Raw genomic sequence first — 23,813 nt, 5'->3', positions numbered from 1 at the left:
GCAATTGTAATTCACCTCTTCCTCTAAAATGATGTCACTGCTGCAGCTTGAGCCTGCATGTCGAGCAATATCTCGCCCTTGCCTGGCACATGCGCAGCAGGACATGTCCACAATTCAACATGTTTTTGCCGATCAGCAAGTCGTCATTTGCTTCAAGCTGCTGGGTGTTTTTGCTCATCTTGCTTGCTTCTCTCTCTGGTGGTAGGGCAACGCCCTCTACGCCCATTAACACAAGCTGCCCCTGGTACTAATGCACTGCTCCATGGCCTCCCAGACTCATCATTAGCACCCTATATGGGCATCCTACACGCCGCCGCACGTTTCATTCACATTTCATCACTCTCATCCTGAAGGAACTCCTTTGGCTCTGCTTGCTGGCAAAAGCTTTCTTCAGCACCAGCTGCATCATTTACAAAGCTATCACCACCAGTATCCCTGCTTCAATAGCAGATCTGCTCACCATCATACAGCAGACTACGAAGTGTAAAAAAGAACAAGCATTGGCAAAGCTAACAGGACTCGCCTTTGGGACCTTATAAGTGTTTCGCCATGCAACAGTTGATGTTGTTGCACCAAGGATACTGTGTTGGATGACCAAACACTTATAAGATCCCAAAGGCGAGACCTATTGGCTATGCCAATGATGTTTGCACTTTACTGCTGTGCGAAAGGGAAACCATACCTGGGATACCTGGGAACCGAGAATCTGTTCAATATTATTGAAAGTGTACTTTCTGCTCCTAATTTTAAACTTAAAAATTGCTGCTTTAGAAAAAACACAGCGCAAACGACCCCCACCCTTCCAAACCGCAGCCAACACTTCTCCCAAATACTCAACAGTTAATAAAACTTGCCCTCAGGGCGCCTGCTGTATGTGCATATTTAATGCTAGCACACACGTAATTTTCATTATTTTCACGGTGAGGAACAACGAAGCGTCATTATCAAGCAAATGGTCTTTCAAGGACCTGTGAAGTACTAGAGTGTGGTTGTGTGTGTGCCCGTGAAGCTGTCTCAGCCCGGGCTGCCACACATGAGGGGTGGAAGTGGATTGGGGTGGCTGAAGAACTATGAGCTCAATGGGCATTGCGCGCCTGTGCAAACTAGCTGGTTTGGGCAAAGCATATGTTGAGCAGAATCATTTTGATTTTCACACACAGGCAAAGTGAAAAACATTGCTAGTTTACACACATCTAGAAAAAGCCACTGAGAAAGTTTAACCATGGTGCTTTTAACTGTGTTTCCTGCAGCAGAAGTCTTTTTTTCACTTTACTGCTGTGTGAAAGGGAAACCAGACCTGGGATACCTGGGAACAGAGAATCTGTTCAATATTATAGAAATTGTCTTCCAACACGCACTTGCAAGTACTGCTTCCACTTTTGAACTGAAAAATAGCTGCTTTAGAAACCAGGTGGTCTTGTTGCATGGAACATGTATGTTGACAGGATAACACAGCTTCTTAGGTTTTCGTATTGTGGAGTGGTGCAAAAGTGTCGGCGAATGAAGTGGGAGAAACGGTTGCGTGATAGAACCCAGTGGCAGGTGGGGCTGGGGAAAAGTCATTGCCTGCAGCGCTACTCAGCATGAACACAAACAGCCGATGTGCATTATAAACGCACCATAGGAAACGCTGCCTTGATTACAAACACCTCGTCCGACTGCCTACAAATAGCCAAAGGCGTGTCTGTGGTGAAACTCAGCAAAGTCTGCCCTGGAGCCATCCCACAACCTTCTCTGTTGTCTGTTGTTATAACAAGTCTGAAGTCTGCAGACTAGGGACATGTGTTCACCACTCAAAGGAATTTCAGTGGAGCGCGGCCGGAAGTCCATGGATAGCCTTTAACTTGCAGGAGCGAGCAGCGCCAGGTGTGTTAATTGCAAACAGATGGCGCCGCTGTTCGCTCCAGCAAGGTAAACGCTATACATGCACGAGTACGGATTGGAAACAGTTCAGTACATGCACTTTTTTACCAAGAAGTACAGAGTGATTGCCAGAGGTCACTCCAAAGCAGCGATTGCGCGCTGCATATGCGAGACCTAAAAAACAGGGCAGCAGGCTGTTCCATCCATGTACCCAGGATTTGAAACAAGATCCCTGTATCCATCAGGACACTGCTTCAATTTACGAGAGTGTTGTAGATGCACCACAAATAGTTATGTCTGCTATCATTCGCAGACTTTATGCTTGTCCTTGATCCTCTATCTTTTGGCTACGTTCACTATACATACATTCATACATACATAAAGATACAATGATCCCTTCACCCTACCTTACTGTTTCGATCATGTCCTCGCCTTGCCTCATGGCTGTCAGACATGTGCTGCATCAGGTCCTCTTCTTGCCGGCCTGTGAATAATAAACACGGTCACATCTCAGTGAGGGAAATCAAAGGTACGATATTGAACCTAAAGAACAAGTTACTTACTTTCGGTAACAATATATCTGTAAGAGACAAAGATTAGTTATAGATTCCTTACCATTAGAATTACCCCCAGGCGTCAGACTGAATCTGGAGAGGTTTTTTAACAGCAGTACCCCTTCGCGTCGAATGGTGGCGTCCGTCGGCTCCGCATTAGTCATTGGCGTCGTGGTCGCTGGGGTGACGTTGCGGTAGTTACTTAGACGCCGCCCTCACGCACTGATGTCAGATCTTTTACACAACATTCCACGCCAGAAGAGCAGAGCCATGCAAGACACTGACCACTGGTGCACAAACCTTGGGCCCTGAAAGGGATTCCCTGACCCAAGAAGTCAGTTTGCAGAACGGGGAGGATGGGTGGGGCTGTAAGGAATCTATAACTAATCCATGTCTCTTACAGATATGTTGTTGCAGAAGGCAAGTAACTTGTTCATCTTAAAGAGACAATTCGTTTTAGATTCCTTCCCTTCAGAATAGGTACCCCAGAAGTACCAACCCCGGAGGTGGTTCTGTGAACCAAATTCACACCAGAAAGTCCTGGAGAACAGAACGCCTAAAGAAGCTGTCTCTCCAGACTTGGCTGTCCAGGCAGTAGTGTTTTGTGAACGTGTGCAGAGATACCCACGTAGCTGCCTCACAGATGTATTATTTATTTAGAAGTTTTGTATAGCGCTAGCTGGGCGCGGGGGTATCAGAGCGCTTCACAGCATATACAGTAATGAGCAAACATATGACACAGGGGAATGGTAGAACATGAGGGTTCAAGCAGGGAAGGGAACAAGCGTGTGGGCGAAGGTGCAGAGGAGAAGAGAAAACTGATTGATTTGGCAACCAAGTCAAAGGTCAGGCGCACAGCTCTACGTATAGAAATATTTAGCAGATTCAACAAATCAAAGAAGTGAACTCCAAGAGAGAAAGGTACTGGTTACCAACAGTGACCCAAGAAACCCCGGATCTCCAGGGAGTTAAGCAATCAAAACAGTATCTCTCTGAGCTCAACAAAATGAATAATTAGGTTTACAATTCACCCATCCGGTACAATGTCCAATAATATTTAGTGCAGAGATGATATCTTCCTTGCCAAGTAAAGTCTTTGATTAATGAAAATTCCAAAATTCCAATATTCCAATCTCCTTTATTGATTTTTCTTTACTCCAAATCACAGTTGTGTCCTTTAATAGACTTTCAGCCAACACGTGTTTCGTCTGATGCTAATCCTTGCATCAACAGACTTCCTCAGGGCTCTATCGCAATTAAGTCTTGCCAAAAGTAATGGTTCAAAAAAGGTTTTTGTAATCAGTCGAATATCAGTTAGAAGAGCCTATCGTAGTATAGGTGTATTCTCTCTAAGGGGTACATCAGATCCGATGCAGCAATGAGAAATTCAGGATACACGAGTACGTGATCAGGTTATCGCAGCGTCTCCTCGTCGGCTTCCCGGCTTTCGCCGACGAGGAGACGCTGCGATAACCTGATCAGGTACACGTACTCGTGTATCCTGAATTTCTCATTGCTGCATCGGATCTGATGTACCCCTTAGAGAGAATACACCTATACTACGATAGGCTCTTCTAACTGATATTCGACTGATTACAAAAACCTTTTTTGAACCATTACTTTTGGCAAGACTTAATTGCGATAGAGCCCTGAGGAAGTCTGTTGATGCAAGGATTAGCATCAGACGAAACACGTGTTGGCTGAAAGTCTATTAAAGGACTCAACTCTGATTTGGAGTAAAGAAAAATCAATAAAGGAGATTGGAATATTGGAATTTTGGAATTTTCATTAATCAAAGACTTTACTTGGCAAGGAAGATATCATCTCTGCACTAAATATTATTGGACATTGTACCGGATGGGTGAATTGTAAACCTAATTATTAATTTTGTTGAGCTCAGAGAGATACTGTTTTGATTGCAGAGGAGAAGAGGGTGCAGGCCAAGTCTGATGATCATCCCAGTGTAATAGACAATCAAACCGCTTATGCAAAAAAAAAAAAAAAGTAAATGTTTTCTTGATCCAAATCAGTGTTGTCAATCACAAGGTTTGAGGTAAGGTGGAATGTCGGATAAGGAGCTACCTGGGCTCTATCGGTAGACTCCGGATCGGTCGAGGAAAAGGGCTTTGAGTAGGCTCTTGAATTTTGGAAACGAGGGGGTTGTTCTGATGTGGGGGGGATAGAGTTCCAGATTTTTGGAGTGTTACCGGCAAAAGATCTGGCTGAGGTTTTATTCTTGTGAGTTCTTGGCGGGATGAGAAGTAGAGAGTTGGAGCTCCTGCGTTTTCTTGACTGGCCCGCCCTTTTGAGTTTGTCGGCCAGGTATTCCGGTTTGCCTATGTGCAGGGCTTTGTGAGTGAGGCAGGCTGTTCTGAAGCTGGCTCGCAAGTCAACTGGGAGCCATCGGAGTTCTCTGAGAGCTGGCGAAATGTGTTCGAATTTCCTAATTCCAGTGACCATTCTGGCAGCTGCATGGAGGGTTGTCTTCAGAGGGGCGAGGTGGGATTAGCGATCCTGTAGTCTATTCTGGAGAGGACCAGTGTTTGGGTGGCTTGTTTAAGGTCCTTGGGCGGGAGGAAGGGTTTAAATTTGTAAAGTAGTTTTAGGTTGAGAAAGGCAGATCTTGTGATGTGATTCTTCATGTCCAGTTTTTGGTCCAGGGTGATCCCTAGAGATTTTACCGAATCCGCTAAGGTGAGGTTGCCATTGAGGGTGTCAATGGCTTTGAGCCATTCTTCAATTTGTGGATTTTCGTCTTTGTTGGAAATGAGGAGTATTTCCATTTTTTCTTGGTTGAGTTTCAGGTGATCGTTTGTGAGCCAGTGTTGAACCTCTTTGAGCGTGTTAACTCAAGTCTCTGGATGTCGTCAATTGAGTTGGTTTCCAGATGTTGGATTTCCCGAGTAGAGAGGTAAGGAGTTCCATGTAGATGTTAAAGAGCTGGGGGAGAGTACTGATCCTTGAGGAACACCTCTGATGATGGGGTGTAGGTCGGACTCAAAGTTTTTGATTTTTATTATTTGTGAACGGTTGTGGAGAAAGGAAGAGAACCAGTAGAGGACCGTCTCTTGAAGACCGGCCCTTTCTTGTAGAACCTTTATGAGTAATTTGTGGTCAACTGTATCGAATGCGGCCGATAAATCTAAGAGGATGAGCAGGCAGCATTGATACGAGTTGAGTGACTTGAGTAGGTCCTCTCTGACGTTGAGGATTGCTGATTCTGTAATGCATCCCTTTCTGAAGCCCGATTGATGGGGCTCTAGTAGATTGATGTTATCCAGGTATTGAGTCAACTGTGGGAGTACACATCTTTCCATGATTTTGGATAGAAAAGGTAGGTTCGATACAGGTCTGAAATTGTTCAGATCGTCGGTGGCTAGACCTGTTTTTTTTAGTAGTGGCGTGACTTGTCCAACTTTGAGGCAGTCAAGTACGGTTCCGGAGCTCAGTGAACTGTTGATGATCTTGCACCATAGTGGGGCAAGGACGAGCTTCAGGTCTTTGGCCAGTTGAGGAGGTAGCTGATCCAGGGCGTGAGAGGAGGGCTTGGCTTTGGAGATTAGCTTGACTATCTCTGCTTCCTGGATTGGAGAGAAGTGGGACCACTGTTTTGGATTGTTCCAGGGGGTTCTAACAGAAGTTTCCGACACTTTGATATCGTTGGAGGAGATGGGATTTGAACCAAGTGAGAGGTCAATCTTGGCGACTTTGTCATTGAAATAGATTGCAAAATCCTTTGGATGCCTGTGTTGAGGAAGGTATGGGTTTGGAGGTTTGATTCCTTATGATATTGAAAAGCTTTTTACGTCGGTTTTTTTTGCGTTTTCTAGCGCAGAGCAGAAGAAAGCGGACTTTTTGATCTTAATGTGATTTTTGTATATCCTGCAGGATGTTTGGAGTTGAGCTAATTCTTTCTTCTAGGTTAGCTTGCGGGATCTGGGCTGTGTTCCTGGCCCATTAGGGGGGTCAAGTTTGAGAGTTAGATTGGTCATGATTGGATGGTTGATGTGAAAGAGAACTATGTGATGATCGGACCAGTCAACGGGGAGGTTGTGGTCGATGGTGGAAATTGCACTGCTTTCGGCTATAATTGCATCAAGGATTGCTCCTCTAAAGTGTGTTTCTTCTGAGCAGTGTTGGGTCATATTGTTAGCTATCAATAGGTTGTTTAGGGTTTGAATGAGCTGGGTCGTTGTTTCATTTCATCTTAGATTGAAATCGTCCAGAATTATGTTATTAGAGGTGCCGAGTGCGCAATGGGCAATCAGGTCGGAAAGGTGAACCCCGAATTCTGTGGAGTTGCCTGGGGGGTGGTACAGTAGATGGCAGAGTGTAGGCCTGGTATCCTGTGTTTTGATATTGACTTGGAGACATTCAAAAAAGCTGTACAAACAAGAGGGAGTTTCCGTTATGGAGATGTTGTTCTTGTGGATGACTGCAATGCCCCCACCTCCTTTCCCTTGCCTGTCTTTGTTAATCATAGTGAATCCGGGAGGTACCAGCATGTCCATGCTGGGGTAGGCAAGATTATTGAGCCAGGTCTCTGTTATGAATGCTATGTCTATGTCATGGTAGAGGATGGCTTCCGCTAGCTCGGTTGCATGTTTAAAGGCAGATCTGCAGTTTAGGAGCAAGCAGTTGATGAGGGGTTCTTCTTTGCACCTGATCTTGCTGGACTGGACTCTAGGAAGGAAGGCTAGGTGGGCAGGGGTCTGGGGATTCTCGGAGGGGGGTGTTCATTTCTAAATCCCGTAATTACTTGGATCGCGGATTTAGAGGAGGAATTTGTCGGGGGGTCGTAGGATGCGGCTAGGTGTGTCACTTCCTGAGGGGAAAGTGAGGTAATTGCTCTTCTAGGTCTTTCGTAGCAACTATCCTTCCCCTTACTGGATGATCCGGGTCGAGGTCTGGGGGGGACTTGAGACTCTGTGGAGGGTGGTTGGGTGAGATTAGATAGCTCTCTGGGAGGCTGGATGGGTTTTCGGTTCAGGGAAAGGTTGGATAGAATTTAATTCAGGCCTCGAATCAGGATTTCCATCTGAGTTTCTAGGAGGGAGCGGCGTTACGTCATGTTGTCTAAGGAGGGAGGGAGGGTGTCTCTGGCAACACTGCCCTTAGGTGCGGGGGAGGGACCATAGGGGGTGGGAGGGTGACAGGGGCAGCCTTGTCCTTGGGGGAGGGGGATGTGTCCCTAGGGTGATGGTAGTTAAAGGAGGGATGTGAGTCCAGGTCCTGTTGAATATTAGGGGAGGGGCTGCCTGGATTGTTTTTGGTAGGGCTCAAGGGTACAGGGAGTGCTGCCTCATGGCAGGTGACAGATCTCGTGTGGCGAGTAGACGGGGGAGGGCTGTGAGTGGGCTGAGCTGGAGGAAAATGCTCAATCCAGGATGTTGGGAGGGGAAGGGAGGTGGGGCACAGGTGAGTGAGCTGGCTGATGTAGGGGGAGTGGGTGGTATTGGGAGGAATAGAGTTAGGATGAGGGCCTCGGAATTGGTGGTGAGGTGGATCTCGAGGCAGCTAAGAGAGGGGTCCGAAGCCTCCCCTGTCGTGGATGCCTCTCAGGGGGGAGGGATGGGGTTGATCCTTATCGAGAGGTGATCATGGGTGCCTTTTTTAGTGAGAGGAAGAGGGAGTCATCAAGGTGAACGTTCTTAGCCTGTATTAGGACTGTACCGTTCGTGAAGATTGTTATGGATATTGCCGCTCTTCGATTGGAGATTCAGGAGAGAGGTCGTCAGTTTGCGGCTGTGGAGGGTAGTGGTGGTTTTGGAGATGTTGAGATACGTGTTGAGTGATGGGCCAAAAGTTGGGTCTATCGGTGTGGAAGATGAGGTCCATTTTTATCTGTCCTCTGGAGAAGCAGTGACAGGTGTCTGCGAATAGTGTCTCGGGATGTTGTCTGAGCAGTCTATGTTTGAAGAGTTGCTCCGCTTTACTCGAGAGTTTGGGGGGGGGGGAAAGCGATTGAGAAGGAGTTCGAACCATGAGGGATCAGGAAGTTGGGAGTAAGCGTGGCGGCAGCCGGTTGCGTGTCCGGTGGCATTTTTCTGTGAAGTGAGGGAGTCCGGTTTATTCCTGTGATTGATAAGATGAAGTGTTGTGCAGAGGAGAGAGAGCTGTCTGGTCAGGTGGGGGAAGGAGGGAGTTGGGAGATTGCCTCTCATTGTGGGGGGGGCAGAGGGGGAGGGGCGTGCTGAGAACGGCTACTCTGGATCTGGGATTGGGAGTTGGAGCTGGACTGGTCTTTTGGTAAGGGGGCCTGGGTCATTGGATTCTCGGTGGCTGATGGGGGTACCACTGTCAAGTTGGGGTCATGGATAAGAGATTTAGTCCTCGAGTAAGCGTTGTGAAGGCGTGTAAGTTATCCTAAGGGACCAGGGCCACGTTGGAGGTGCGCTGGATCAAGCCTTTAGGGGACTAGTCCTTTAAGGGTCTCTAGTGATCCCTTAGGACCACTGACTAGACTAACCTTTATTCCTTGTTGCAGTTGTCAGAGATATTGAGGTTGACGGAGGGCTTGGTGAGGCCTAATTGTTGGTTGCTATATGTAATGATTTTGGGTAGATGGCCATTCCTGGGTCAGGCATCTGGTACTTCTGAGATGTTGTGTCTTGGGACTCTGTTCCTCTCTCGGGCGGTCCTTGTCTTACAGGGTCTCAGGCAATCCTCCTCACTTTAAAAGTGAGGTTCCTAGTACCCAGGGTCAGGGTGGGACCCTGTTTCAGGGAGGATAACTTGGTGGGTCACAGATTGTCGGCCAATGCCCAGTCAGGCCTCAGGGGTTTCTTGTGAGTTGAGAAGAGTTAAGGGTCGGCACCCGTCTCAGGATGGGCACTGTAGTGTCATAGGTCTCAGATGACCTTACTTATCGTGATAGTCTGCTGTCATCTAGATGCCTTAAACTAGGCCGCTTCTGTATAGTTTCTGGCGGCCAATATAGGATCAGGCGACAGGGGCTCCTCTCAGAGTGCCCATTTTTCTGCGAGAGATCTATAGATTAATTTGCGAGTGATCTTGAAATTAATCTCAATCTATTAGAGTACTCGATGTGAGTATGATTAGGGGATTAAAGTAATAGAAATTTGTGTAGATGCTTTGCCCCTTTCAGTGTCTCTCCCTTTCAGTGTCTCTTCTGGTGGCCATTAGTGGATCAGGCGCCTGGATCTCAATTTAAGATGGCCGATTCTCAGCAAGGGTTCGTGAAATTAGCTTATCTCAGTCTCTTTATAGCGTATTTGCTGCAGGTATAGTATGGGCAATTTAATAGACTTAGCAGGCTTAGGGGGTTATAGCGTTGGAGGACTGTGTAAATGCTTAGCCTCTTTCATTGTCACTTCAGGCGGCCATTACAGGGTCAGGCGTCTTGTGCTCCATGTGTAATGTTATTTTCTCTGCTGGAGTTCCTTAAAAATAGTCTCAATATTTATTTAGCTAGTTGATTGTTAATAATGCTGAGTGATTTTAGCCGATTTGTGTGTTAGAAGGAATTTGAGATCGATGTAAATGCCTGGTGAGTGGAGTCGTTGTGGCTATCGCCGGGAGGGGGGGGGGGGGGGGGGGGGGGGGGGCTGCTGTGGGTGATCCGGCCGGGACTTACACTTTGGTGATCCCGGACCTGGAGCTCATCCTAGCAGCTCCTTACCTGCGGCTGATGTCATTAAGGGGAACTCCCCATCCCAAAGCAGTGGTAGCTGCCGACACCCTGGTGGAATGGGCATGCAGTCCCACTGGAGGCTCCTTCTTTGCCAAAGAGTAGCAAGCTTTAATGCACTAAACAACCTACCTAGAGATGTTCAGTTTGTGCACGGCCCGACCTTTTTTGACACCCACATTGCCAACAATGAGCTGGTCGTCCACCCGGAAATGCTTGGTAAGATCGAAATAAAAACAAAAAGCGCACGTTTTGGATCCAGACGACAGAGCCTCTCCTCCTCCTTAGATGGAGGCAGAAAGAAGGTGGGCAAAGTGATGGTTTGAGCAATGCGGAAAGAAGTAACCACTTTGGGAAGAAAAGAGGGTCGAGTGCGAAGTACAACTTTGTCCAGTTGAACAGCCAGAAAAGTAGGTTTTGAAGAAAGAGCCTGGAGCTCACTCACCCTGCGTGCAGAGGTGATGGCAACCAGAAAGGCAGTCTTTAAAGTGAGACGTCTGAGAGGATAGTTATGTACCGGCTCAAAGGGAGCACACATAAGATAAGTAAGAACCAAAATCAAGTCCCACTAAGGCATTACGACGGTAACAGGAGGAAAAGGAGCAATGCCCTAAAGAAGGGCGATTTACAACAGGGGATTGAAAAGAGAAGGCTAATCAGGAAGCCCAAGAAAGGCTGAATTGGCTGAGAGATAGCTCTTAAGAGTGCCCAGAGCAGAGCCCAGCTGGGTCAAAGAAAGGAGGAACAAGAGTCCCTCAGAAAGAGGGGCAGAAAGGGAATCCACAGCCTTTGCTGTGCACCATGCCACAAATTTGTTCCATCTGCAGGTGTACACCGTCTTAGTGGAGGGACTCCTGGCTGCCAAGATAACATCACAGATTCTGGAGGAAGGTCGAAGGCTGTCAACTGTCGCCGCTCAATCTCCACACAAGGTGGTGGATGCTGGACAGGTTTGGGTAGAGGAAAGTCCCCAGCTGCTGCGCCAGAAGATCCCCCGAAGAGGCAGTCTGATCAGAGAATCGATGGCCATGTGTAAAAGCTTGGGATACCAGACTCTTTGTGCCCAATACGGAGCCACAGGAATGATTTGGGCCTGGTCACGCTTGATCATCTTCAGCACTCTGGGAAGAAGTGGTAAAGGTGGAAAGGCATATATAAGACCGCAACTCCCCTCACAACAAAAAGTGCAGCCTAGCCGGAGTTGGAAGCAGAGGTGATGCTGGTGGAATCGGCGCTGGGGGAGTTGTTACAAGGTCGATCGGCATGGATCCCGATCCAGACGTGGATCCAAGGGGACCCTGTGGTGCTGGGGCTGGAGCCACCGACGTCGAAGGCCCAGGGCCTCCAGCCGAGTCTGCGGGCCCGAAGGTGGACCGGCGGGGTCAGGTTGCACAATGAGGGCATGCATCGCTTCGTAGAAACTCCGAAGCTGGGCAGGGGTTACTCCAGATCCGGAAAAGGGGGGAAACTCTGAGTTGCCAACTCAGGCTCTGCACGTGGAGCCGCAGGATGTGCACCGTCCGCATCCCTGGTCGCGTCGAAGAGCGACGATGGTTCTTTGACTTGTTCTTGTGCTTCGGCTTACCTTAGGAGTGCAAAGACTTCGATGATGAGTGGTGGTGACTCCCCGACTGGTCCCTCAACCTCCCACGTGACTGGGACCTCGAATGGTGCGGAGCGGACTGCCGGGCCTCGAGGGGCTTTCGGGACCACTCCTGCAAAGACTTCAGATTCATTGTCCGGCAATCGGAGCATGACTTGGGATCGTGGTCGCGCTCCAGACACCACAGGCACACGCAGTGCAGGTCCGTAACCGACATCAGGTGTCGCAAGCCTTGAAGCCGGTCTGAGGACGACTGGACATCCCTGCGTGCACAGGGAGTCAATAGACTCAAAAAACGTAGTTGAAAAAAAGTCAGTCAAAAAGTGACTGGAGGTACCGTTCCGGATATGTGCTGGCTGGCGTGGAAAAAGAAATAACTGGCATCAGCGCGCGAGGAAGGCATCAGAGTGGCTACCGCAACGTCATCCCAGAGACACCAATGCCAACAACAAACGCGGAGCTGACCGACGCCACCTTTCGACGCAGAGGAGTACTGCTAACGAAAAAATTCTCCGGATCCAGTCTAACGCCTGGGAGTAATTCTAACCCTGATCCCACTGCTCCTGACTGATACCTGAACAGCAGTGTAGGGCAGGCATGGAGAGCATTTCATACTTCAATTTCAAGTCAAGACATTATATGTGAAGGATTCTTTTAAGTACCCTGGGCGTCATTCGTGAAGTAGCGCTACGCATAGTGCACTTCGCACTACGCAAGCTACGCGAACTGCGTAGTGCATTGTGCAAAATGCTGTTTGCACTGATTGCACAGTGTCGGATGCTTGTCCGCACTGTGCAATCAGTACAAACTGCATCTTGCACATTGCAAGCGGTCGTTTTCTGCAGCTCGAGTAGATTTCTCCTCGAGCTGCAGCTTTCTCAACTCAGACTGGTAGTTACTCATTGCGAGCGGTAGCGAGCATACGCCACCACTCGCAATGAGAAACCTGACCTCCCCGCTTTGAGAATCTCACCGGGAGGATTATTTTACACGCTCGCAATCGGCAACTCGATGTTTCTGATCGCGAACGAGGAAAAAGTCTCGCCGGGATGTTATTTTGCTTGCTCGCGGTCACCAACTTGACGTTGAGGACAGCGAGCAAGCAAAAAATGGCCGCTGCAACACCGCTAAGCATGTTTGCACTGTGCTACATGCAATTCGCGTAGTGCAAAGTAGCGCAAACTACGCGAGCGTAGCGCTTTGCCCAGGGTTACTTTTAAGGGGGAAGTTTCTCCATCTAGATAACAATTTAGCTGTTCGCAGGAAAGCTGCCCTAATCCTCACTGCTCGTATTTTACACAAGTGTTGCCATGTCTCCCCATTTTGAAAATATGCTCCTACAGTGCTCGGTTCACCAAAGACACTATGGCCCTGATTACAAGTGCAGGGTGAAATTCTGATCCCTGTGCAAAAGACTGTTAGCACAGCGAATAGAACTACACTTAGTCTGATAATTATCACACCCTTGGCGTTTTCCCAGATAAATTCCAGCATTGCCTAGGTTTAACAGAATAAAAGCTGTGTATTAAAGACCAAACATGTGAAATAGCATTTGGAAGTTAAACATTTGAAATAGGATGTATTTACGAAAAAAATTGGTAAACACCTTACTTCAGGGTAATGGTATTTACCACGTAGGGTAAATACCTCACATATTCCACCTGACTTGTAATAAGCATATATCAAGTATAATGGGTTAACCCAGTGCCCCTCAGAACCTGGGTGTGTAGAAAATGAAGTAATGTTGGTTCTGTTGGGTGCAAAAATAGCTTAAAAACTTAATCAGTAATAGAACTCAAAATGAAAAGAACAATTCCTTTGACACTAAATCAATAGTTTAACACAAGAAAAAAGAAGAACATACCAGTTTTGAATTGATCCAACAACAATATATTAAAAGCATAATCACTTTTTTGCTTTTTCCATTTTTTGGTAATGTAATAATAGCAGAGTAAGGCTGTCACAAGCAATCAAAAAGAACGTATTGAAAAACGGTGCATAGGTGATTAAGTGATCTAAAAGTGACAAAGTGTTGTAAGTGAGTGAAATATATACAGTGCTGTACAAGTTATCTAAAAATGTACAATTCAATAAACAACCAGCCCTAGGCCCATGAATCTCCAGTACAACAAGTACTTAATCTGCCTTTCCTGTGGAATGGAGAGTAGGGTGTGGATTACACAGGCACATCGACGTTTCGACCCAGAAGAGTGCGTGATTGATAATGTAGTAAAAGCAGTTCTTCTTCAGGACACAAGGGGATAGGGGCACAGCCAGAGAAAGAGGAACGGAGTTCAAATGGAAGTCTTCAAAACTTGAACCACTTGGGTTTGGATTGTAATAAGTAATCGGAATAAATTGTATTGTATTGTATTGTAATTGCATTTATATAGCGCTTCCTACCCCTGACGAGGCGTCAAATCGCTTTTTCGGCGAGTAGCACGCTACTCCGGGACCCATAGAGGATTAGTGTTGAATTAGTATAGTGAAACATGCAAGTACATTTTAAGTGGTATTATTCGTCAGTTATTTGGAGTGAGAAGGATAGCGGAAGGATAAAAGGGAAAGAAAGGTTTGCATTCAGATAGCACTTGTTACCCCTGATGGGTGTTGAAGAGCTTTTCTGGCGAGTAGCACACCACTCCAGAACCCATAAAGGATTAGTGTTGAGAATTAGTATAGCAAAATATTAAGTAATTTGAGTAGTGGATATGTTATTCAGTTATTTGGGTAGAAAAGGGTAGGTGGCGGGATAGAAGGGGGAAAGAGGTTTCTATTTATATAGCGCTTGCTACCTAGGATGGTGTTTTGAAGCGCAAGTAGCACGCTACTCTGGAACCCATAAGGATTAGTGTTGAATTAGTATAATGAAACATTAAAGTAATTTTAGTGGTGGATATGTTAGTCATTTGGATTGAGAAGTGTTGGGGAGAGATAGAAAAGGGAAAAGGTTTGCATTTATATAGCGCTTGTAACCCTGATGGGGTGTTAAAACGCTTTATTGGTGAGTAGCGAGCTACTCTGGAACCCATAAAGGATTAGTGGTGAATTAGTAAAGTTGAATATGGAATTTAGGAAATGAACATGCTAGTCCGTTAATTTTAATTGAAAAGGATAGTGGAGGGATAAAAGAGTGAAGCATTTTTTTTTTAGGTCTTAGCAGGAGGAGGCTTTTGGATGAGTAAAATAAGTTTTGAAGGGGCGGAGTCAGAGGGAAGAGTTTAGAAAGGTTTGTTTTAGGGGATCGGTATAGTAAAAGAGGTGTCAGATGATGCAAGGAGGTGTAGAGTAGGAGAGAGTCTAGAAAGGGTATTTTGAGGGTCATATTAGTGGTATGCGGTTTGGGCTAAATGAGAGAGTGGATGCAGAGGGGATATTGATAGATGTATTGGAGGAGAGATAGGTTAGTGCATTGGAAGAGTAGTAGAAAGAAGTTTGAGATGAGTCAGGTGGTTGGGCTAGAAGATATATTGAGAGAAGTCAGGCCCTGGACGGCTACCTGTTTGGCCTCCATAGGCAGGAGAGGGAGGACTTTCCTCAACATCCGGAGAAGACCAAAACAGGTTGCGGACAGTTTTGTGGCCTGAGTGTTGAAGGAGAGAGCCTTATCCAGCCAGACCCCCAGGCTCTATATGTTGTCTTTGGGGGCTGGGGGGTTGCCTAGGCAGGGAGGCCAGAGAGAGTTGAAGTGTACCGGAGATGTGGGTCCCAGGAGCATCAGCTCCGTTTTATCCCCATTGAGTTCAAGGGAGGATGATGTCATCCATCCCTTAACTCCCTCCAAGCATTTCAATAGCCCTGATGAAGATGATTAGCCGTCCTCCTGCGCCAGAGAAACCACTAGCTGAGTGTCATCCGCATATAAGATGATTTTAATGCCAAACGGACGAACAACCTTAGCCTGTGGTTTCATATAGATATTAAAAAGCGCAGGGCTTAGGGAGGAGCCCTGCGGGACTCCACAGTTCAATGGCCTGCTTGTTGAGACAGTATCTCCATCAAAAATCTGGAAAGACCTAGAGCTCAAGAATGATTCGAGACACTGTAGTGCCCCACCTACTATTCCTGCGTCCGATAAGCGGCTCTGCAAGGTGACATGGCTGACTGTGTTGAAAGCAGCGCTCAGGTCAAGGAGGACCACTGCCACTGATCCCCCTTGGTCTAAGATCTTTCGAGTTTCCTCAGTGACTGCTAGCAGAGCGGTTTCTGTTCCGTGCTTAGGCCTGTTTGAGTGGCGTCTAACAGCTGGTTATTCTCGAGAAAGTCCGTTAGGTGGATGTTGACATGTTTCTCGAGAATTTTGCTCACCCATGGGAGCAGGGAGATCGGACGGTAGCTGCCGGGATCCTCAGGATCGAGGTTAGGTTTTTTGAGCAGAGCCCTGACCTTGGCCTTTTTCCATGCAGCCGGGACAGTGCAGGAGGTGATGGAGTTGTGTTTCTAAGTGTTCCAAATTGAGTTTGTTCGAAGGCCGATAGGTGGATGGATGTAAGGTAGTTTTAGGTGAGTCGCTTAGTGGTGTTTTACGTTGGAAAGCAAGCAAGTGGTGGTCTGACCATGTGAATGGAGTTATAGTTCGAAAGGTAACTAGTTCAGTATTAGCAAAAATGACATCTAGGATATGTCCAGCGATGTGTGTCGGTTTGTGGACAATGTGATGCAGGTTCAGTGCCTCTAGGCCAGTGATTATTATTTTTGGATGGGTCATATTGGGTTTGTCAAACCAAATGTTGAGCTCACCCAGAACGCATAGGTTGGAGTGTATTGTTATCAGGTTTGAAACTGTGTCCAGAAGTGGGTCTGGGAATGTCGCCTTGCTAGGTGGAGGTCTGTAAAGGAGCAGGAAGTTACAGGAGGAAAACGGTGTAGGATTGCATCTTGTTAGAAGAGCCTCACAATTCTTTATGGAGATGTTGTCAATTTTAGTGATATGTATTGTTTGCCTCTATACAACAGCTAGACCACCTCCTTTTGTGGCTATACAATTTTGGGTGATTGTTTGATAGCCTGGAGGAGTGCCTTCATGCAGGACTGGAGCCATATCCTCTCCCAACCTTTATTCGGTTATGAATAATATGTCTGTTTTTGCATCTGTGAGAAGATCATAGATGTGATGCTTGTTTTTAGAGAGGGATCGAGCATTTATTAGTAGACAGTTTAGAGAGTGGCCTTTGGTGATAGTGGGACTCTGTTTTGTATTGTGTGGGTTTGTAGCAGGTGTGTTTTAGTGCTGGTATTAGCTGTATTACGATGGCAACTGTGTAGCTATTCTGTATCATGTTCCTCATCAAGCATGCTAAGAAGGCATTTTGATGGGTCTGCGTGTGTATTTGGTGGAGATGGTGTTTGAGAGTGAGTTGGAGTGCTGTGTTGTTTTCGTGGTGTAACATTGTTTTGAAGTAGACATGGGGAAGCGAAGTTGTGAGGTGTGGCATGATGCTTATAGTGTTTGTTTGTGTTTAAGGCGGAAGGTGTAAGAGTCAGGGGTGGTGATGCAGCATGTGGGTCATGTAGTAAAGTTCTAAATCGTCCAATGGATGAGAGGCGGTTAGAAGAGAGTTGCTGTATCTGTGTAAGGTATGGTGGGAGAGAGAAAGTTTGGCATCACATGAGAGGTTGGTCAGCACACTGTTTGATTGCTCTCTCTGCGCAGCTCACTGAATGAATTACAAACTAAGGGCCTAGGTCTTTTAATAAAATGTTTTATGATTCCCAATTTACATCTTAGGGTGTGACTGATTATACAGGGTTTCATTAATAGGCACCACAGCACCAACCCTCCTCAACAAATTCAAAGAAAGTGACTGCGTAAAAAGACATACTTATTGTAGCACCCACAATCTGTTCAGCCTAACCCGACCTCTGACCTCCCTTTATGTGCCTGAGCAGTACCTTTCAGCATGAGCCCGCAATGCACCTCCTGAATACTCCCAACCACAGTAAATCACCACCCAGGAGAGTTCACCCATGCAATGCCCAACCTGGGTGGCACCAGTTGATGACCACAGTTGATGACCACAGTCAGATCTCTACACAAGTCGAAATCCCAATCCAATTTCATGTTCTCAAAATTGATTTATTTAGAGCTTTTCCTACTTGAATGCAGCCAGGAGTTCAGTTAATAATTAAACCCAGAAACGTAAATATATTTTTGGGAATGGACCGAGGTCTTGTACACACAATTATTAACTGATGATTACAAGCAGCTACTCGCTCATTATAAATACTGCCCATTTATTTGAGATATATATATATATATATATATATACATATATATATATATTATATCTATACTACTATTATAAAGAGAGAACTGTGTCCTTTGAGCCAGGTAAACTCGAAAAGTACACCACCAATCGCAACACCCAATACAGCGTTGGAAAGGGCAGTTGCAGCAGAAGGACATAGGCTAGGCAGACGCCCACCATATACATTTAAAAAGTAAAACAACCGTGCCAACAAAGTAGTCCCTTGTGGGCGTGTCTGTGTTGTGCTGTGGGCTTGTGCTGGGGGGGCGTGACAAATGCTGGGGGCGTGTGGTACGTTCCGCCCTTCGGGCTGGACTGTTCCCATGAGGCACAGGGTCAAGGCTGATTTGCATATGGCCATGTCTGAACTGGGGTGGTGTGGAGTGCAAAAAAACGATGGATTTAGGCCCAGATCTCTGTACTGGGGTGAATGTATGACATTGTTCAGCATTCTGTCCATCAACTGTTGTTTTTGCATTTGTCACCCCGAGTGGGATGGGTATGCTGAGACATGAGTCCCATGCTCTCCACACCATTGGAGTCAAGCTATCCTGGCTGAAGACGGCTGAATGCCAGAAATTGGTGAAAGAAATGGCTTGGCAGTTTGATCTGGAATGTGTCCATGAAGCACAGGGTCAAGGTAGTCTTGCTTTAGGCTGTGTCTGAACTGGGGGGGTGTGAAGTGCAAAATAATTGATGGATTAGGCCAAGATCTCTCTATTGGGGTGAATTTATGGCATTGTTCTGCATTCTGTCTATCAACTGTTGTTTTTACATTCTGCCATTCATGCCATGTCTCATATTGTGTGCTGGGGGTGTGGGCGTGTGCGGGGCGCGTGTTGTGTCATATATTTCATTGTTTTTTCTTCCCAGGTTCTGTACATTCCAGCTCCGCGTGTCCACCCTTACTCCTTAAAATACCCCAACACCCTTAAACACTAACCCATCTTAACCCTATACATATACCCTGTACCCCAAAAACCAAACCTACCCCTAAACCACCCCTGTACCACAAAACCCAAACCTACCCCTGAACCCTAAAAATACCCCTGCACCCCAAAACCCAAACCTCACCCTGAACCATAAAAATAACCCTGTACCCCAAAACCCAAACCTACCTCTGAACCCTAATACCCCTGTACCCCAAAACCCAAACCTAGCCCTGAACACTAATTATACCCCTGTACCCCAAAACCCAAACCTAACCCTGAACCCCTAAAATACCCCTGTACCCCAAAACCCAAAACTACCCCTGAACCCTAAAAATACCCCTATACCCCAAAACCCAAACCTAGCCCTGAACCCTAAAACTACCCCTGTACCCCATAACCCAAAACTATATCTGAACCCTAAAATACCCAAACACCCCAAAACATATACCTCAGTACCCCAAAAACATACACCCCTATTCCCATACTTACCTTATCCAAACATTAAAAATAAAATATGCTTTTACCATTCATGCATTTACAACGAATTTCGTTGTAAATGTATGCGTGGTTAAAGCATATAAAATGTAATGCCATGCGTTATAATGGCATTGCGGATTCATGGTACTTTCATAATGAAAGTATGCAGAGTGATGGTCTGCGGAAAGAAAGTTGCGGAATAATGGGTGTTTACCGGTAAGTACATTGGTGGCACGGCGGCCCACATCTCCAGCAACATACTCATATTTTTTCACCACCGATTTGAAAAATGCACAGTTTCTCTCATTGATGGCCAGCAGCGACATACACTTTTAGACACACCTTCCGCCACAAGTTCTAGAATTGCGAACTTTAGAGCTGGGGAGCTACGTTCGAATCTCGGCATCAGGTCAACATCCTGTGATTTCAGGCAAATTGCTTTGTCTCCCCGTGCCTACCACAAATTAATGTGTTCTTCTGTAATGTAAATTGTGCTCATGCCATGTTGTCGAGTTCGCGCTATAGAATATTGCAAGGAAAAATAAAGTAGGGAAACTCGAGTTCACACACTACTGAATGCGCACTCTTAAGTGGATCAGCAGTGCACTGTGAATCTGAGAGTTTCACAGGCCTGTCACAGATAAGAAATGCTATCAAAACGAAATCCTACAAAACAATATACACCTGGCCGGCAGCAATTCATACCCAGACAACGTTGGGACGGGTTGCTAGTATATATATATACCGTGAGCAGCACCAGGGGTAAATAGTTCTCACCTACGCCGGGGACCGACTCCTCTTGCCAGTTCCCCCTCGCCGCCGCAAGTACACCAGCGGCCGGAGCGTGAGGGGTCAGAACTACAATCCCCAGACGCCCCAGCGGCGCTTCTCGCCGGTCACGGGAGCATCGCGCCAGGAGGCGCAACATAAGGACCACAGCCCCGGGGGAGCGGGGGGACCGTGAGCAGCACCAGGGGTAAATAGTGCTCACCTACGCCGGGGACCGACTCCTCTTGCCAGTTCCCCCTCGCCGCCGCAAGTACACCAGCGGCCGGAGCGCGAGGGGTCAGAACTACAATCCCCAGACGCCCCAGCGGCGCTTCTCGCCGGTCACGGGAGCATCGCGCCAGGAGGCGCAACATAAGGACCACAGACCCCCGCGTCGCGGGAACGTGCGCGGGACGGCGCCCGGGCGAAGCCCGGGCAAAGGGCGGGCCCTCTGTGGCCCTCAGAGGCACGAGGAGGACGGGACGGGCCACGTTTCCTGGCTCCACAGCAATAGAAGGTATAGTTATATATACCATTTACAAGACTATTCACGGACATTTTTGGCTTCCAAAACATAGACACTATTTTGAATATACTTTATTATTAGTGACACACAAGGGGGCATACTAAATTCCCATATTACTGCCAGAGAATGGAAAATCTTCTTCAGAGCTATGCATCACCTACCACTATCTGTGAAATAGATATTGATGACCGTCGCCAATTGTTATCCCCGTCTCATACCCCCGTTAGTTTGCCAAACTTGTCCTACTGGGAGGAACTAAATGCTCTGTGCGGGACTAAGTTCATTCCAATAACATCCCCCTCCCCCGTAAAAGGCCTTATTACTAACACTCCCTCTGACAGAACTTGTGAACCTTCCCTACCACCCAATGAGGATAACATCCAGGCCACTGCGCTGTTGCCGGGCCAAAGTGTGAAAAGGAAACATGACGGGGCAAATGATTACGAACTCCAACCTAAAATACAAAAACTCTGTATCGATCCCCCAACGCCTGCCATAAACTCCATCACATCCAGGGGGGTCGCTGAACGCTTGGATGATAAAGTATCTTTGCCTCAATTGCAATTACTGCCTCAGCTTGAACAGTTGTTAAATTCTGTAATAGCACCCCTGCTAGAACGAATTGCCTCTTTAGGGGATAGGCTGACAAGTATAGAGATTGCTATTAAAGCTAACCCCTCACCCGTTACAAAGATGGCAACACCCAATTGTTCCATTCCACCAACTGTACCTGAAGGTCCTATGTTGACGGACACTACAAAAACTGTTTCCGCTGAAAGACAACTTCCCAGCATGCTACCTCCAACCGATACTAGAACTGCCCACAAACCTTTGTATAACATAAGAAAAAATGTCCCGATTACAAAACAGCCTCCTAAGAGTCAACCACCACTGGTCACTAAAATTGCCCCTAATCCCTTATTAACAAACTACTCCGCTGCTAGAGCAGAGCCAAACAGAGCAGCACGTATAGACCTACCTCCGGAAGCCGCCCCCTTTGTGCTAGTTCTCTCAGGAGTACCAGCTCCCTCATGTAGGAAACCCGAGAGTTATCAGGACCTATTACACAAGGTCACCTTCTAGTTAGCTAAAAATAGACCCCTGCCACCCAATAAGGATGGAGGTATCCTGAGTGTCAGAAGGGTGGGCTGGTTAGGGTCACTACCTAAGGACATTCCTGGGGACCTAATCCTTGTTAAATTTAGGAATAGGAACATCGTCCCCTATTTACGATCCTCCCAGCCCCACGAAGGTGGCGGCCCCATCTCCATTTGGGATTTGTATGATTTTTATCCGTGTACCCCACACTTCCCCCTTCCAAGATTTACAGCAGATTTGCTAGAAAGGGGTGGTATTAGCTTACCAGCCCTCCATAGATTTGATTTATTTTATAAATACTGTAATGTTTGAGTAGTTTTATAAGGGTGAAGTTTACATTTTAATCCAGTCAGCAAGGTGGGTTTTATGTAGTATGTTCCTAAATGAGGAAAAGGCTCCTATAGGTTGGGCATATGATTCTTTTAACTTGCATTAAGAGCCAATAGCTGAGTGACAAACATGTTAACATATTTTTTCTGGGTAGCATTCCTGAATTGACTCTTTTTATCTGTATTAACACGGACATAAACGTCTTTCTATATCATTTAATTGTTTTTTAAACAAGATTTTTGAAAATTCTAACTGTTTGTATAAATTTGCATATATTAGTCGTGTGTTTTGTGTATGTATTTTATATGCTTGTCTTTTATGAAGGAAAACTTCGAAATAAAGACGTTAAAAACTGAAAAAAACTGATTATATATATATATATATATATATATATATATATATAGTGAGATTCCTTTTCGGCTAAAAAGAACAGAGGCCGCAAGGGGAGAACAGGGTGGGCACAGCTTTATTTCTTAAAGTCCCAGCTCTGGCGGATGCATTTCGGCGGTTTGGCCTTCTTCAGCGCCTTCAGCTGTTAAGATCGTGTCCCTGGTGCTCTCATCCTGTTTCGAATATTCACCGGCACTTATATCCCTCCTCCTTGCGCAGTCTGCGCACCTATCAGAGTTCGTGTGTAATGTCAGCGAACTCCAACTCCCAGCATGCCTCATATTGGTATCCCGAGCTGGTGGCTTGGAGGAGTGAATGCTCAATGTGGGCAGTGCAGGCTTCAGGTGAGTCGGGTTGGTCATGAAGCCTCTGAAATAAGATCGGCCCTTGCTGTGTTCCCTTGTGCTGCAGCTGCCAGATGCGCTCGGTAGATAAATGAGAAGGGGCCGTCAAATGAGAGACGAGTAGCCCTCTTGAAGTGAAATACCTCGATCCTCTCACCACATCCGGGCGATCATGGTGGACACCGAAGATACCAGTTCCCTGGTTGTGGATTTGCTGCAAGCAGCGGTGTGCCAGTTAAACTTCGGGTCGCTTGGTGCTGCAGGGCCATCTGGACTGAGCTGCTGGCTAGCTCAGAATATATGGTGAGATTCCTTTTCGGCTAAAAAGAACAGAGGCCGCAAGGGGAGAACAGGGTGGACACAGCTTTATTTCCTAAAGTCCCAGCTCTGGCGGATGCATTTCGGCGGTTTGGCCTTCTTCAGCGCCTTCAGCTGTTAAGATCGTGTCCCTGGTGCTCTCATCCTGTTTCAAATATTCACAGGCACGTATATCCCTCCTCCTTGCGCAGTCTGCACACCTATCAGAGTTCGTGTGTAATGTCAACCAACTCCCAGCATGCCTCATATTGGTATCCCGAGCTGGTGGCGTGGAGGAGTGAATGCTCAATGTGGGCAGTGCAGGCTTCAGGTGAGTCGGGTTGGTCATATATATATATATATATATATATATGGAGTAAAGGAGATCAGAGCTATTGTCTCATTGTTTTAATCTGAAGTTGTGTTTTAGATAGTGGAGCAGATTGTCTGACAATCTGAATCCCGATTGAGAAAGGTATATATGGAGACAGACAGACAGACAGACACACACACACACACACACAATACCCAATCGGAGTTCACAGTGCAGATTGTTAGACAATCTGCTCCACTAACTGCAACACATCCAATCACAGATAAAACACAAATTCAGATTAAAACAATGAGACAATAGCTCGTCCCCACTCACTTTCAAGTGTTATTCCTTAGAGACTACCTAGGTCGCCCTCTGAAATACAGACCTTCCAAACAACATTATGGGTCTGGACAAGA

General features: G+C 46.6%; 1 protein-coding gene across 1 annotated transcript in view; it reads right to left on the bottom strand.

The window, feature by feature from the left end:
* The window catches only part of LOC147746874 (uncharacterized), a 290,318-nt gene that overhangs the window by 116,832 nt on the left and 149,673 nt on the right, over nt 1-23,813 (bottom strand). The window contains exon 8 of the mRNA XM_086952279.1: nt 2,271-2,347. Coding sequence (XP_086808405.1) covers nt 2,271-2,347 — 77 coding nt within the window. The remainder of the gene's footprint in view (nt 1-2,270; nt 2,348-23,813) is intronic.

The sequence above is a fragment of the Lissotriton vulgaris genome, chromosome 1_1 (assembly GCF_964263255.1).
Source record: "Lissotriton vulgaris chromosome 1_1, aLisVul1.2, whole genome shotgun sequence".
Classification (NCBI taxonomy): domain Eukaryota; kingdom Metazoa; phylum Chordata; class Amphibia; order Caudata; family Salamandridae; genus Lissotriton; species Lissotriton vulgaris.
Note: the sequence above shows the minus strand (reverse complement) of the source record. Positions and strands in the feature narration are given on the sequence as shown.